The sequence below is a fragment of the Dysidea avara genome, chromosome 7 (genome assembly GCF_963678975.1).
Source record: "Dysidea avara chromosome 7, odDysAvar1.4, whole genome shotgun sequence".
In the NCBI taxonomy this organism is placed as follows: Eukaryota; Metazoa; Porifera; class Demospongiae; order Dictyoceratida; family Dysideidae; genus Dysidea; species Dysidea avara.
In genome coordinates, this window is record NC_089278.1 from 10,224,159 (window position 1) to 10,241,295 (window position 17,137).

General features: G+C 39.4%; 1 protein-coding gene across 1 annotated transcript in view; it reads left to right on the top strand.

Annotated features, from left to right (window-relative positions):
• Window positions 1-17,137, top strand: part of LOC136262168 (inositol 1,4,5-trisphosphate-gated calcium channel ITPR1-like) — a 46,237-nt gene that overhangs the window by 7,204 nt on the left and 21,896 nt on the right. The window contains exons 4-31 of the mRNA XM_066056327.1: window positions 3,065-3,110; window positions 3,162-3,248; window positions 3,301-3,378; window positions 3,776-3,856; window positions 3,908-4,017; window positions 4,077-4,164; window positions 4,212-4,311; window positions 4,361-4,462; window positions 7,811-7,902; window positions 7,954-8,025; window positions 8,076-8,154; window positions 8,204-8,337; window positions 8,390-8,464; window positions 8,514-8,567; window positions 8,621-8,760; window positions 8,817-8,882; window positions 8,935-9,039; window positions 9,091-9,157; window positions 9,205-9,274; window positions 9,322-9,359; window positions 9,417-9,545; window positions 9,602-9,673; window positions 9,723-9,758; window positions 16,397-16,493; window positions 16,548-16,606; window positions 16,658-16,789; window positions 16,846-16,890; window positions 16,942-17,097. Coding sequence (XP_065912399.1) covers window positions 3,065-3,110; window positions 3,162-3,248; window positions 3,301-3,378; window positions 3,776-3,856; window positions 3,908-4,017; window positions 4,077-4,164; window positions 4,212-4,311; window positions 4,361-4,462; window positions 7,811-7,902; window positions 7,954-8,025; window positions 8,076-8,154; window positions 8,204-8,337; window positions 8,390-8,464; window positions 8,514-8,567; window positions 8,621-8,760; window positions 8,817-8,882; window positions 8,935-9,039; window positions 9,091-9,157; window positions 9,205-9,274; window positions 9,322-9,359; window positions 9,417-9,545; window positions 9,602-9,673; window positions 9,723-9,758; window positions 16,397-16,493; window positions 16,548-16,606; window positions 16,658-16,789; window positions 16,846-16,890; window positions 16,942-17,097 — 2,410 coding nt within the window. The remainder of the gene's footprint in view (window positions 1-3,064; window positions 3,111-3,161; window positions 3,249-3,300; window positions 3,379-3,775; window positions 3,857-3,907; window positions 4,018-4,076; window positions 4,165-4,211; window positions 4,312-4,360; window positions 4,463-7,810; window positions 7,903-7,953; window positions 8,026-8,075; window positions 8,155-8,203; window positions 8,338-8,389; window positions 8,465-8,513; window positions 8,568-8,620; window positions 8,761-8,816; window positions 8,883-8,934; window positions 9,040-9,090; window positions 9,158-9,204; window positions 9,275-9,321; window positions 9,360-9,416; window positions 9,546-9,601; window positions 9,674-9,722; window positions 9,759-16,396; window positions 16,494-16,547; window positions 16,607-16,657; window positions 16,790-16,845; window positions 16,891-16,941; window positions 17,098-17,137) is intronic.

The window sequence follows — 17,137 nt, forward strand, 5'->3', positions numbered from 1 at the left end:
CACCACGCCATTCACTCGTAACTGCCGCTGAGAAGTCAAGAATGTCTCCACATGTTTGTCCAGTTCTTTACCCAGCAGTAAAGGACGTCCCCGCTTCTTCTTTGGCAACGCAGTAACCTCTGCACTTTCACCTGGTCCACGCTTTTTGTTTAGTGCATCTAGATACTTCACCTTCCAACCATGCATAGTACTGGGAGAAAGTTTCCGTTTTTGATCAGTTTGCTTTTCCAGATTCCATCTTAGAAAAGTGACATATCGCTGATGTAATTCCACTTCAACTCGCTATCTTGGCAATCTCTGCTCTTTCTGTATCACCAAATACCTGGTATATTCCATGAGTATTGGAAGACTGTGCCTCATCGTCATCGCAAGTAGGTGCTGTGCATCCCTTAGTTGTTAAGAGATGCTCATGTACAAAAGAATTTACTGCTTCGATTGCTGAACTAGGCTTTGACGTCAACAAAGGTCCGTCAGACTTTGGTAGAATTGCTTCCACCGCTTCTTCCTTCGTAGGTTCCTTGCTCGTTATATTACTTCCATAATGCAGTCTGCTTTGACATTTTCACCTCGACTTATCACCTCGACTTATGAATTTTCACCACGAATTATTGACACTTGTATTTCTATAACTATGAAAAAATATTTTCAAAAACGCATTCACGTTTTCGAATTTTTTGAAAATTTCCTGCTATATGGTATTCCCTTGTTTCACTACTTTATTTTCGTGTAAAATTCCTAATTTTTAACTTCTACTTGTTTGTTTACTTTTTGTAGCATAATTATGACAAATGAACCAGCATTAAAAACAGGAATGCCATAAATGTAATTTGCATCAGAACATGCATCCCGACAATCAATTACGGAAAGGAAGGTGGCCATTATGCTTTGTTTTCAACTATGCTCCGCCCTTTACACAGCGTTGCAAACAAAGAATAGTACAAGAAGCGTCTCTGCAATCAATCCCAGTTGCTATGGAAATATGGGTGATAAGCATAACACAGCCACAGGAAAGTCTCATCACGTTATCACGAATTGACACCTTGTGTTGTCAGTGAAAAGAACTGAAACACAAAGGAGGACAAAAGCAAGTCCATGGTATGTGTGTTGTATGCACTATGGTTGACGAAAAGGCATACGTTAGGGTCTAGCAGTGAAGAAATCAGGCCCATAGCCTTATCTGTTGTTGAGTTATGCTTGGCTGGAGGCATCAGTTTGTCAGTCAACATAAAATTCTGTTAATTAGAAAAATTTTAAAATAGCTACCATAGAAACGTTTTGGAAGAGTTTGGGGGTTGGTCTGAAGGCATTTTCAACCTTGACTGTGCCTAACCAATGCTGCCAAGCTGTCACAAAGGGAAATTGAGGCTGGTTTTAGGGTGATATTTTTGGCTGGAAAAGCCCAGTTCTTCATGATCCCTAATATACAGTACTAGCGTACTGTATTATATATATTCAGTGGAAATTCTACTGACTAACTGACTACCTGACTGACTGATGCCTTTAGACAAGCATAACTTGATAATGGATAAGACTATGGGTTTGATTTTTTCATTGTTTGATGTCGCTTCAACCTGACAGATGCCTTTTGGCATACTGCAGTATGTACAATGCATGCTTCATGGACCTACCTGTGTCCTCTTTTGTGTCCCATTTGTCACACTTGATCATGAGTAGCAAGCTAATCTCACATGGTGCCAGTCTTCCATTTCAACACGGGCTGAGATTTTTCAGCGAGGGCACTTATAATCTAATTGATATGCCCCTGCAATGAAATATAGGTCTGGCCATATCAGCTTCTCAAACTTGCTCTAAGAATATATCAACTTTTGATCACTATGCTAGCCATCGCTTTACTATACACCAGGGTAAGTGCTGTCAGTATATTGGCTTAACAAATAATGTGTAGCGAACATAATCATTAAGACAGTTTTTGCATGTTCCAATGTTTGTATTCAGTGGACTGCAGGTTCTCAAAGGGACCTTATGTAGTGAGACTCAGTAAATCCAATCACAGAATGTGTAAAAAAAAAGTCAGTCCAGCATCATATCATTCATTCTCACTTTAATGGTGGTGTTTTAGAGGAGATATTTAGCACTGTAAAAATGATTGTGTAGTGTTAAACGACTTCCTTTCCAAACAACATAGCAGATTTTGCGTACGTTATCCCAGCCAGACATGAGGATCAATATGCACTCATGACATATCAAGCAAAGGTGTATCAACAAGAGTAGGACCATTGTCAAGAGCACAATAGATGGATGACAATTCCAAGATCCATGAGAACCATGTCTGAGGAACAAACAATTGGAAACTCCAGTGACAGGTGATCAACCTGAGCATATAAACCTGTGTAGAGCGATGGTTCCGTGGTACGAGACATGATGAGGGAGCAGCCCAGAACTTATAGATTGAGGGACAGTAAGACCACGGAATATTACCATCATCAGAAACAAGGAAACCCTTGAAGTGTATAGTACTGTCCATATTATATCCTTGGCTGATTGTCTTAGAACATTTTCACACATTCATCACCATGCAGCTAGCTGAACACTCTGTTTCATGGAAAGGAAGTGGTTCAATGCAGCACTAGATGGCATCAGATATTCTCCTTTCCTATATTATAAACTGTTGATCAGCTGCTTCAATTTGTGACCATTGAAATACTTCACTACGACAACTAAAGCTATACCTTGTCATTGTGTGGTTTTCTCAACTACAATATAGTTCTCTTTGGTTTATTAACTACTCAAAACCCATTTACTTATATACTGTGGTATACATCTAGTTGACATTTATTTCCAATTTAACAATATAAAGTTATGTTCTTGATTACAAACATTTGAGTATAACACGTGGATGTAAGTAGCCACACATATTAAGGGTGTCAGTGTCTGAGAGTATCATATCTACTGCATCTGATCATTTGATAGTTGCATGATGAGAATTGTACAATGCATGCTTGCCACGTACTGCAGAAACAGAGAGTGTGACTTCTGGGTTGGTTTGGTCACACCACTGCTATGTTTATTAGTTGCTGCATTATCAAATTTTATTTATCTATAGTCGTGACAACAAGCATGGTGATGGTATGGTGATACAGACTGCTGAGGTTATTATCTAGCATTACTATTGTATATGTGATGCTTGATGCATTATTCAGAAAAATGCTAAAATTGAGTTGAAAAATAATGAGTTAGAACAGGAACGTCAAAAGGGAACACCAGTTTTATATGGATCTGTCATTCAGGTAACCTCCAATATGGTTTTAATAGTCATCGTTATTCTGTCCTTTTGTATAGCTTTTACACATATACAGCAACAAGTATGTTACTATTAGTACAGTACAGACATCAAAGACAGAGAACACTAACATGCAGGTATGTGATGACTAGTAACCCAACACAGTGATCAGTGAGGGTAACACACATTATCTACAAACATGTCCAGCTTAGTGTGCTGCCAGCAGAATGACCTCAGTAGGTCTAATGAGCGTGTGTGCATGTGTTTTAGCCAGCACCTTAGTGTAGTGTTCTAGGCTTTGTGAATCACTTGCTGCACATTTTGTAATGATTACCATTACTATCATTATAAAGAGCAGGCTTTTGTCTAGGTAGTGTCCTGTTAGCTTTGATTATATACGCTGCCATCATAACCGACTTTGCTTGAGCTATTGAGTAGCACAATGGTTGATTCTATCATTTTCACGCACAGTGTACATACCTCCAAAAAGCAATCACTGTTAATGTCTTATCTTTGTTTTGTTTTTCTTTACAGATGTATCTTCTTTCTCATGACTCTGAGAATTGCTTGTTTAGAATATTGCCTCGTTACAAAGTTAGATCAGTTGGGGATGAGGTAATGTTTTAGCAAGGCTAAATTTTGTATGCCAGTACTAACTTTTTGCAGGTTCGAATGGAAGACCAGGTAACCTTCTCAAGTGAAAAAACGGAAGGACAGTACATTCATACAAGTGGTAGAGTATTTCGTCAAGTTGGAATTTCCCTACATGAAAATTGGTTAGATCATCAAGAAAAAAATGTAAATATTATGTATTAGGAACGACATTCCCATATAGCCATGAGGTCAATGCTTCAGCAACAGAATCAGGATACACTGTCAAGTCCCATTATCGTTCAATGCCCAATGAAGAAAATTCTATTAAGGTGATGACTACTTTGTGCATGCTGTTTGGTTATGTGTTCACTTGTAGGGTGGTAGTATTGTCCGTCTGTTCCATCGTGAGCTAGAATCCTATTTGGTGGCAGAAGGATCATTTGCAAATGAGAAGGATGAGGTGGTCATAGAAGAAGGTACGTATCTGTATAACATGTTTACACTAAATAGAATGATGTAATTTAGTGCATTTACGGAAACGGAAATCTGAGCATGGAAAGTTGAAAGCTTCATCAACCTCTGCAATTACTTACTGGCAAATTGAAAAGGATAAGGAACCTTTGAGTGGTAGGGTATTTGCAATATATATTGTAAATGTTTCTGTAAAGTAAACCCCTAATTGTAAAAAAAAAATACTCATCTTAGAAATGGCTGTATTAAAAGTGAAGTGAAATTGGCAAATCAAGGATGATGCATTGCGAATAGTGGATCAAATTTTATTACTAGTATTGTTTTATTATGACAACATTACCATCACTATACCATCACTATACCATCACTATAACTATGGCTTATACACATTATTGAGGTGGTGGTCAAGTAGTTATAACTGATTTTTAAGCTGTATGTCTCTTTGTTCATGGAGCTCAGAGGAACAGCTAAGAAAAAGGATGCCTAAGCATATACTGCAGCATGAAGGAGACTTTTCTCTTTGATAAGATGGTTTTAAAATGTCATTTGCACAAATGAATGCAAAGTGATAACCACTCCTCATTTTGATAAACAGTGATTCTTAGCTGTCTTCATATTCCTGTGTATTCCTTAATGGCACTAAAGCACACACACACACACTGTAAGCTTGGAAAATCAACTCTACTAAACTGCCTACCTACAGTGTGATGAAAACCATTATTAATTAACCCTCTCACCGCCACAACCACCGTATGGCGGTTTCGATATATAAATGCCCATAGCATCACATTCTAAGCACTCTGTAACTTCAGATGAGCATTTTAGTAGCTCCTGTGCTTATCCTGTTGTGGTCACACTCTTAAGTGAGCAGGAACATGGATAACCGGTCTCTCGCGCACTATTGCACGGTTAGATGATGCAATCACGTACTTTCGGAGTGTCGATAACAAGCATTGTAGACGATTCTTCGAAATGATCAAGGTATTACCAGGAGCTTATGAGCCACCAAAGGCGATGAAGGAGCAGAAACGTACACTGCCTGCCGGGTGCTATCACAATCCAAATTGTTTGCCGATTAGTTTCCTTATAAGGAAACTAAAATCTTGTTATTGGAAGTCGTATACGGAATTGTGTGTGACGAATTATCAAGGGCGGTAGTATCCCGAGCTCAGCCATATATAGCAGGCCGTGTTCATTGTCCAGGAGGCCTAAGTACATGACTGAACCGTCACCAAAGCGTGTACGCTTTGACAATGAGGGAACACCAAGGCGTCACAGAAGAAGTACAGGGAGACGACTGGCAGTGACCCATGGCGACGGTGAAGCTTAGCCTAGCCTTTCTTTTCTTCAGCTGGGTCTTCCTCTTTTTGGACGGTGGCGAATTGGTCTTCACTTCCACCTCAACTACAGCAGCCGGGGCATTCATTACTGCACGTGGAATGACGCATGCCAATTACATAATATTCGCGCGTGTCATATCCAATTTATTTCAAATGATGTGACGTAATTTGGATTGTGATGGCACCGAGTTTCATGCTCCATAAGCTCCTGGCACTACTAATGAAGAGAAACAATAAGGAGAAGGATTATATAGGTTGGAGTGGCGTGTTGCTACTTCTTTACGCCTCGAAACAGTTACCTCATGTCTGTTTGTGCATGTGTACTTGCTCAAATGCTGGAAAACCAGACTTGGTGATCATCGCTTCAACTGTAAACAGATTAGTGATGTTTATCGTGTTATTATAAACAGTCCTAGCCTGTAAAGTAGTGAAATTTCACGTTTGGTTTCACTTAGGCCAATTTTTGCACTTTGAAGTTATATAATGGCTTTGTGGTTGCTCTTGTGTAAACAGCAACTCAATAATTGAATTCCTTGTTCTATAGCGAGTAAATTGATATATAGTTTTATAGGATTATATGGTATGGTATGTGTAAGTTATAGCATTTTAGAAGCAGTAGATTAGAAGCCTCTACAAATTTGGCAGTGAGGGGGTTGATTAATCCATCCATGACTGGCATTCAAAAATTTGGCCTATTACAATGGGAAGTTGTGGGAAAAGTGGTTGAACATGTACTCAATTGTGCAAGTTGTATAGTCAATGCAAACGTTACATGGCATGTTTGACGCAGCCTTCTGTGGGAGTTTCTATTTTACAAGTGCATGTATCCTACATATGTGAAACTCCCTCACAAGTATCAACCGACTGCCAGGGACTATGCTAACTTATGGGATGCCTGTATAGCTAATCTGTGCATGCATATTTTCTTTTAGGTTTCTAATAGCCATTGGCTTGACAACTAAACTGATCAAAAGCTATCATTGCTTGTCTCATTGTTGCAATAAACTGTGCCCAAATTTATGGAATACTATTTTGTGGTGATATCATGTATGGAGATATTGATGTAATTTTCACACAAAGTCGAATGCGCATTGAAGCCGGATCAAACGATTTCACACCCGAGCCAGATTGACCACAATGCACATTTAATCCAGCTTCAAGTCAATCCACCTCGACAGGTGAATTGGCCGGACTTAATGCGCATTAGCACAATTAGCAAGGGGGTACGATATCTTGTGCAAAGCATGGCTATTGCACCAAGACTAAAGCGATGCCATACTTAGTGTTATACTCATACAGTAACCATGAGTTAAGTGTTGATGGAATAGCGTACCCTTATGAAATCATCGTGCCTGGTACAGGTTTCCTCCTAAGAATTAACCAGCTTCTTGGCACCCAACATTTTGTAAGCGTACTAACAATATTCCTTGTTGTGAATACTTTTCTGACTCCAAGGAATACGAAGAAGGTAGTACAATAACTAACGCCATTTAAATTTTTGTTACCTAATCTGGTAATTAATTAACGTGCTATGAAAGCAAATTGAATTCAGTTGCTGCACACGTAGTGTGAAATGGATTGATGTGCATTCGATCCACTGACTACAGCTGGATTCGCATTCAATATGCATTAAATGTGAAAAGGCCTAAAACTAGAAGACAGCATTACTAACCATTCAATTTTATTTGCAGAATGCACACTTTCATTGCTGATCTTGCATCTATTACCTGCCTATTCCCTATAACAACAATGCAAGTGGGTAGTTTAAAACTACTACCAGTTTTCAAATCATTTATAAATCTGGAAATTCTTGATGAATGAATGTAAATCCAGGCTAAAACATTACAGCTAAATATTAGTCTTGTTACTACATCTCTAGTAGTGTTTGAAAACAGATAATCGTCTTAGCTTCATGAATTCTTGGCCTGCACTAGGGCTATAAGCAGTTGAATTTGTATCATTGGTGGTTACCTCTTCCATCAGTGTCTGCTTTTTATTTTTTCACACACTAACACTAAAAAACACATTTAGTACACTTATTTGGTCTGTATCTGATTTGTAAACACTCTGGTCCAGGTTGCTAAAAATCAGATACAGACTTTATGGGTGCGTTATAATCACTGCACATATGTTTACCGTTGCACTATGAACCTGACCAATATAGGTCAAGTGGTCAGTTGGGGAGAGCGTTGCAGAATCAAACACTTACCAACGAGATTGTATCTGGCAATTGTCAAAGAAGAAAATGGCTATACAGTATGTAGCAACCTGTATCGCTGTGTTATGTATGTGTGTAAATTAATACAGGTGACATTGAAAAGACGGGGGCTGGATAAAACTGATCTTGATACAGTGTTTAGGTTATTTCCTGTTATTGAAGTCAGTAATCAGTTTTATTTATTTTGTTTGACAAATACATGTCTAAATAGGAAGACACAGGAATCCAGTTTGACTCTTATGCTAGGATTAGTCACCCTCACACTAAAACTTGGCTGGTAGCTAGAAAAGGTACAACTTTGTACAGTTAGTACAGGAAAATGATTAAGTTATGATTCAGGAGAACGTTACACACGTCAAGCATTTGACCCTAATGCTCCAGGACTAGCTAGCTTACAGTGGGATTCAGCTGAACTAGTACAAATTGGTGTCCAAGACCAAATGAGTTATGATGATGCTTTTACAATAGAACAGGTCGATAAACAAGATTAATAGATTGCTTAATATTAATTGTATATCCTAAAAGGTTGACGATAGTTTGATACAGAAATTTACCTATGTTGCTGGAGTTGTCCCTGTCTTTCAAGCATACATTAAAGAGGTTAGAAATAATTCCCATACTGGATGTAGTACTGAGTGGGATGCTATAGAAAAGTTTACAAACTGATAAAATTGGAGTTAAAAAGTCATCTGCAATGCGTAAAGTATGTTATTGTTGATCAGCAATAAATTAATTAATCATTTGCTGTGTAATTAGGCCCTTGGTGAATTAGCAGATTTCATGAAATATGCACACCCACGCATGAAGGATCATCAAAAGCTGTTAAGAAATTTAATGATTATTGAACTGATTGTACGAATCCTGGAAGGGTATGATCCTAAAGCATCTGATGCTCGGTATGTGTGTGTATCTGCTTTTAAATTTCTTTCTGTTAAAATATTTTTACATTTAGTAACCATCAGTCAGTCTGTCAGGCATGCTACAAAGTGATAGAGGTGTACTTGCTAGGACAAAGTCGGTATGTGCTATAGGTTAGTATGTAGCAGTGTTTAGCAGCTTAATATGTACAGCAAGAATGAAAACTATCTTGCACGGTTTATCAGTTTCTTTGAGCAGCAAATAGGAATGGGCCTTAATGCTGAACAAATGTTAACAGAATTGGTTAGAGACAACAGGTAAGTAGCTGTAGTTATTTAGTTGTACATAGTTGAACACTGGTGTGTTAGCTTGATTGTATCAAAATTTGATGAAAAGGAAGTGGATGCTATTATCAAAAAACTGATTGACAGCAAGGTACAGACTAGAACAATTTAAATTAGTATCCAATTACATAACACTAGGATCATCGCTTTTTTGACTACCTTGGTGTCTTGTGTGTTTGTAATGATCGTCCCATTCCTGAAAATCAAGGTACGTAAATATATTTTTGTGGATATTTTATAATTTTGGTGTTGCAGACATGATTATTAAAAAGCTAGTTCTGCGTTATGGAGAGGTACCAGTTCCTTTGTTTCTATACCTGTATGTATAGTAATGTATTGACAAATGTTAGGAATTGTTTTACCTAACTGAAGTTCGTGATGTCCAAGGTCGTCTATATGGTGCTGATCCCAAAAGAGAGATACAGTATTATCCACCCAAGTCTCAAAGATGGTACTCACTTGCTGAGATTGCTGCCAAAGTATACTTGTAATTGTTCATGCATGTCAGTATTCATGTACATAATCATACACACAGGGTAAACCCACGAACACACCTGAGTATCAATTTTTGGTGGCTCAGTTGGATCTGTTTGGAAAACTATGCAAAGTATGTGTGTGTGTTGTAAATTAGTCATGTTATGTGTTTATTGTTACAGGGAAACAACACTGAAGCAGTTAGAATCATAGATAAGGTACATCACTCTGGTTTTCATGGTACTGTAAATAACTCATAGGAGCCAGTTCCCACTTGGTTACCCAAACCACAGAATATGGTAGTAGAGAATATGTCTTAATGCTAAGAGAATGAAATTTGTCTAACTGTAATAGTGATTACACACTTGACTGTATAATTATTCCTGCTTGGAGATGAAGCAAACACTAAGGGGTCCAGTTGTCACAGGAAGGCTTCGATGTTGGTTTGTGTATTGTCAAACCACGTACTGCATGCATTGGTCTGACTATTGAGCACACAGGCTCCAAGCCTTTTTGTGCTTACTATTTTTGCTCATGGTACTTTTAGCATGTGTCTTGTGATACGTTAATTTTTGGTAGAGCAAACTAACTATCCCATGTGTTGTGTTGTAGTTGACTACGTTTTGGGTCTCCATGATGCGAGGAAGAGGGCTAAAGCCTCTGAAGAAATTCCTTGTGATGCAAAGGATTTCTGGATATGGGCCATGCCACTAACTCCAGAACTCCTTGGCTCATTATGAACTCCTGGCCCGTTGGGAGTATCACTAGATCCTCCCTCGCTGGTAAAATACTGGGGTAATCCTCTTCCTAGAATTGTTGGGTACCATGATTGCGATGCCCACAAGGGGGTGATTATCCCCACTCTTGCCATCTGTCTCTTTATCTGGCTCAGGCAACGTGCTATTAAGACCCCGGGGGGTTGGTAAATCCCCTCATCTGAGCCCAATCTTGGTTGAAAGCATCTGTTGCAACCGCTTCCGGATCTGGTCTCCAACTGTAGAAGTTGGGTAGTTGCTTTGTCAGTGGGGATCAAACAAGTCTATCTACAGGAGGCCAATCTGCCGTTGTATTCAATTGAGGATCTGGGGATTTAGCATCCAGTTGCAGTGATCCTTCGTTGAGCGTGACTCCCGATCTGCTGTTATGTTGTCCTTCCCTGGCAGGTGTTCTGCCACCAGAAGATGTCCCTCTGAATGCACCAGTCCCATATCTTCAGTGAAAGCTGACAAAGTATCTTGGAGTGCATTCCCCCTAATTTGTTATTGTATGTCACTGCTGTGACATTGTCCAACTTCATCTGAATTGTGATCCCACTGCTATGCTTGGCAAAGCACTGTAGTGTTAGAAAACGCAGCTAGTAGTTCTAGATAGATTGTATGGCGAATGGCTTCCTCTGGGGACCATTTCCTACCTGTCTGGTGGTGGCCTTGTCAGGCTCTCCATCCCATGTTGGAGGCGTCTGACTCTATGGTCATTGATGGTGGCACCTGGGGCAGGAGGGGAGACTGCAGTTGGACTTTCCTGTCCAGAGCATGCCACCACTTCAGATCGTTCTGGGCCTCCATGTTTAAGATCAGGCTGGTGCTGAATTTCATTGCCATGTCCTTGGTCTCCATGGAGTGCCAAGACACCGAGTTGGTTGAGAACTGTAGTGAAGGGGAGCTTGCCTTACAGCTCGTGTCAATGCTGAGGCCTTCCCAACAAACCTTGCTATGTCCCTCACTGTAATACTCTGTTGGTAAAGGGGGTGTTGAGCTAGCTGCTTTATTTTCCTCAGCTTCTCGGCTGGGAAGATCAGCTGGAGTCTGACTGTGTCTACCTGAAAACCCAAAAACTCCAGTTTCTGGTCTGGAGTCAGTTTTGACTTCTGATTCACGACCAGCCCCAGAGCCTTGAGCAGCTGGTAAATCAGTGGAGACAGCTGAACCAGCTCCTCTTTCGACTGGTGTAGCAGTAGAATATCGTCCAGGTATATGACTAGACGAATATCCACGTGCCTTAGTGCTCCCACGACTGGTTTCATTACTTTGGAGAAAACCCACAGGGCTGATGTCAACCTGAATGGGAGGCACTGAAACTGGTAGGTTTTGAGTTCCCATTGGAACTGGAGGAGGTGTTAATTGGCACTCTACCTGGATTGGTATCTGAAGGTGAACATCCTTCAGATCCAACTTTATCATCTAATCCTCTGGTTGGATGAGGTTGGGAAGGATATGTAGTCCCTCCATTTTGAAATGTCCATGCTTCACAAACATGTTGAATGCCTTCAGGTTTATCACCAGCCTCTGTCCCCCCTCCTTCTTTGCTACTTGGAGGATCTGTAACACAAAGCCTTCCTGGGAAGGGGTGGTCCCTACCACTGCACCCTTGGCCAATAATTCTCTGATCTCCTTGGAGATTATTTCCCTTTGCTCTATAGAGCAGTTTATTGCTGGCATAGGCCTCAGCTGCCATGGTGTTTGATAGTTGGTATACCCTTATGGCTTGCAGGACCCATCAGTCTTGCATTACTTTCTCCCAGGGGCTGGTGATGGTTAAGTACATCTGACTCATCAACACTACCAGGTGATGCTTTGTAGAAGCCACCTGTGCTGACAATGGGGTATAGGGTTTACAATTGTATTTAAAATTGTAACGTGTGGTGTTGACACAATCAAAGTTCTAGTCAAGACCTCCCTCGTGTGGTCTTTGTTCCTGCTTTCTTCTTTGTAGTGTAATTGTAAGGCATTTTAATTTTAATAGTTACAGTTATTGTTATTGTGGGGTTCCAAAAATTAAATTAGTTATAGTTATTAATTGTTAACAATAAGTCAACCTATAAAGTTGTTGTTATTGTTGCGTACTATTGTTATTTGTTACTGTTATTGTTTTTTGTATTATGTATCCTTGGCATGCAAGAATTAGTTTGTAAAACGTAATCTCTAATAAGTACTGTAGGGTCAATTACTTCAGTGTTAATAGTAATCTAATCCAAACAGCTAAGCTGTAAAAAAAAGAGTGCGGCCCTCAAAAAGGCTATGGTGAAAAAAGATGTGAAATCCAAGGTGGCGGCCAAGAAATGGCTGTGATGGTAGGTTAATGGTAAAAATTTTAATAACAACAATTCAGGTGAATTTTGGTGCCGCTTGGTCTTGGCACAAAATTCACCTGAATTGTCGTTATTAAAATTTTTACCATTAACCTATCATCACAGCCATTTCTTGGCCGCCACCTTGGATTTCACATCTTTTTTCACCATAGCCTTTTTGAGGGCCGCACTCTTTTTTTTACAGCGTAGCTGTTTTGGATTAGATTTCACTTCTTTTTGTATTTGTATACCCCAAATAGGCCAGCTTTGGGGCTTTTTAAACCTATCTTTTTTTTCTTTTCCACTGGAAGAAGAAAAGGTGAAGCAGATGAATACTTTAAATATTTCTGATTTTATCAATAAATGTACAAATTATATATATATAATACATATATTTATTACAGAACTCTACATGGTGCATGGTTTCTTTGTAACTGAACACTCTACAAGCCAGTACGAGGTGAGTCCTTCTAGCTGATCTCTCTACAGGGTGAATTATTGTAGCTGAACTATCTACAAGGTGACTTCTTCTAGCTGATCTCTCTACAGAATGATTTGTTTGTAGCTGAACTCTCTACAAGGTAACTTCTTCTAGCTGATGTCTCTACAGGGTTACTACTTAGTAGCTGAACTCTCTACATGGCGACTTCTTCTAGCTGACCTTTCTACAGGATAATTTGTTTGTAGCTGAACTCTCTACAGGTGATTTGTTTGCAGCTGAACTCTCTACATGATGGTTTCTTTGTAGCTGAACTCTGTACAGGGTAATTTCTTTTAGCTGATCCCTCTACAGGGCGATTTGTTTGTAGCTGAACTCTCTACATGGTGGTTTCTTTGTAGCTGAACTCTCTACAAGGTGACTTCTTCTAGCTGAACTACGTAGTTGAACTCCCTACAAGGTAACTTCTTCTAGCTGATCTCTCTACAGGGTGAATTGTTTGTAGCTTATCTCTATACAGGCTACTAGTTTCTAGCTGATCTTTTGAATTCTTTTCAGGGTGACTACTTTATTAGGGTGACTGCTCTATTAGAGTATCTCGATCTCGCACTTGCTACACCAAGTTTGATTTTGTGTTATAACTCTGTGGCTTTAAGTCTAATTCTTCTACACCATTGAAGATACTTTCTAAGGTGATTACTCCATCTGTACAGCGAATTTCAAAGTATTGCCCTAAGCGATTTTTCTGGTGGGCATGGGAAGTAGTTGTATTTTTATTAGTTAATCTCGATTGCATAATTGTTACACACTGTTGGTTTTTTCGTTGTATCTTCCTGGTTTTTAGCTCGATTTCTTTCAAACCACAAAAGGTTTGAGGTTCAATAGTTAACCTATTCACCCACCGATTTTCAGCTTCTTCACGTCAGCGGTTTACCCTGTAGGCGTGACAACATATCGGTGTTATTTTTCGTGAATAATCGCTAATATCTGTTTGCCTGTTTATCATATTCCAGCCAAACTTGGTACAGAGATGTGCCTTTATACCCCCCTTCTGTGAGCCAAATTTCAAGGCTATTGGATATTGCGTTCGCGTTTTATAGCGGTTTTTGTAAGTGTGCGAAAAGAGGAAGAAAAATAAGAAGAGGAAGAAGAAAAAAAACGAAGGAACTAAGCCAATTTTTGAAGTCGCATATCTCGGAACGCTTGAAGCGATTTCGCTCAAATTTGGAATGTGGAGTACTGAAGTTGGAGGGAGTGTCCACAGCAAAAATCGTCTTGTTTCATCAAGGCAGCACAGAGCTACGGAGGTGCGAAAATTACATTTTCTTTCTTCCTGTCAATATACTCATGGGTGTTGCGCGCTGGCTTCTTGGGCTGCACGACATGCTACCGTGTGTCTTGATATTCCTCATTAAACTCTGCTCTGCATGGCTTCAGATTCTTAAGCTGCAGGTGCATATACGTACACTTTCATCTAAGGTGAGATGTGCATGTTCATAGAGTGGCATTGTTTTCTGATAGATTTTTTCTGTGTTCAGTGCATGCAAGGTTCTATAAATGTGACAATTTGGTCACCATTTATATAGGAGATATTTTTAATGTTTTACATTGATTTTAATGACGAGAGAAGCTGTTTGTCATGAATTGCAATGCACAAAGGACTGTTACAGGTCTTGTGCAGCTTTTGTGTAGAAGGCTGAATTTGAACTTAAGTATACCATATGATCTTTATTTATGATCTGGAATTCTGTTGTAAATATGTCAAAAGCGAGTTGTTATAAATTCACTGCCAGTGCAATAATTTCCCTACGTTACAAAAAAAATTTTAGAATTCTTGTTATTGCTATCAATTGGTGTGTTAGATTAAAATATTAGTTATTGTTAACAATAATTTTTAAGTTGCTACAAAAACTATTTTTGATATAGTTATTGTTTAATGATTACAACACTACTTCTTTGGCTTGCTTGCAGGGCCACAGGGTTTTGGTTTGCCACCCTGGCAGCCCCAGTTGTTTCGTTGAGGGTGGCTTTTTGAAAACCCTTATGTTTCCCTTTGTCTCCCAGGGGGTTCACAACTTTCTTCAGGGCAGCCGCCGCTTCTATCCTTGCCTTGGCCTTTTCTCCAAGTCCTCTCCAAACAAAAGGGGCTGAGATTCTTTAAAATCCTCGTCCTTCATCAGTGTCTGCAGCTGGGGGTTCAGATATTGCATAATTGCTTTCCTTCTCTGGGATGAGTGATGTTGGGCAGCGTCTCCTAGCAATTGAATGGCCAACTGTATCGTGGGAATGGCTTCCTTGAGGGTAAAGGATTCATCATCTGTGTTCTCCAATAGAGCTGTAAGCAGAGCAATGGCCTCCATGTACATCTCTTGGGTTCGGAAGGCCAACTTGTTGTCCTTAATGGTGGTATTGGGGAGGGTTGCCGCCACTACCGGAGATATCTTGGGACAGGTTGTCCACTTAAATCAGGCTCGCCGTAATTGGTGATCCGGGCCTTCCTGCCTTTATAGTCCAGGCGGGAGTCAAAGGTGGCCTCCAAGAAGACCTTGCCTCCCTCAGAAAGTGGAAATCGGGTGGTATGGGAGTCATTGCTTCCAGCCTCCTCGATGTTTTCCCCATCCGAGAGATTGTCATCACGATGTTTCTCTTGCTGCCACCATCATGGCAGCATTTCTGGGGTAGGTTCTTCCGCCATCCTTCTCCTTCAGTACATTAATGTCATTCGTCAAGGTATTAACTTTGGCGAGCAATTCCTGTAGTAGTCTCTCAGTAGAGTTGTCGCCAGGGTTTGACATTGTTTGATGAGTACCGAGTAGAAACGAATTGCTGTCACAGCAAATAAAAAGTCGGGTTAGAGGAGACACGTGGAAGTTTATATAGTCCTGATACCAGAAGATGACATCACTTTTTTGTGAACTCTTTAAATTGCTGTGATAGTGCTTAGTTATGTTCATTACATGCTGATTTTGAGACAGAGCCTTCCGAAATGTAATTGTATTCGAGAGACAAGAAACTGTTCGATAAGGTTCATTCATTAATTTGAGGTGGGCTTCATTACTTTGTTGTGGGTAGGCATTACTCAATGGATTGGTAACAAGATTAGTAACTTCGTTATTTGTAGTAATAAAATTACTTAATATTAGATTCGTTACAGTAACTTTATTACTTAGGTAACACGTTACATTTGCAAGTAAAGTAACTTGAGTTATATTACTAGCTTTTATAGCATATTTCGTTATATTACTTAGTTACCACAAAAGTAATAATATTATGTAACTCATTACATAAGTAACATGTTACCCTCGAACATTGATGGGGAGTGACAGCTGTCTGTTTTGCATTGTGTGTAGGAGTTAAATTATTTGACTTTTGATGAAGCACTTACTGGTGCCAAAGATGATATGCTCCACCCATCCCTTCGCTCCAAATATGTAGAGCTGATAGTTGGTATGTATTGCCAAATGTTTGTGCAATGATTTTCATCCAGTTATATCACAACAGTGTTGTATGTTGACGTTGGAAATAATAGAGCACTTCTGGACAACCTTCCACTGTCTTTTGTAGGTTGACATTTACCTAGTACACCTCTTGTTTAACATTTGTGTATGTAGATATACAAGAAAATAGTAGCCGATCCTTATAAATCAGCTGCAGCAAATCCTGAAAAAGCTTTAACTGGAGTGAAAAATGAATATTTTCCAAAACTCAAGGACTGGATACTGCAATATGTTACAAACATCACGGTTGTGAAATTATTAGTGTATATCAATCAATGTAGTGATGGTGTTTTTTTTTGTAGTCTGTTATTGCATCATCAGTTGAGGTGAACAACCTTAATGCTGAAGTAAGCCATTAAGTTCAATTTACAAAATGGATGCATTTCAATAATGTATAGATATTGGATCTTTTGTACTTGCTGGTCAAATATGGATATTATGCTGCCATTGATGATATCAATGCTCTGATAGTTCCACTAGTGTCAATGTTAAATGGTATGAATGACAAGCTGTTTCCAGATGTCACTCCAGATGCAAATGAACAGTTCACAATGGTAAGACTTACAGTTTCTTTAATTTTCTGTTAATATTTTA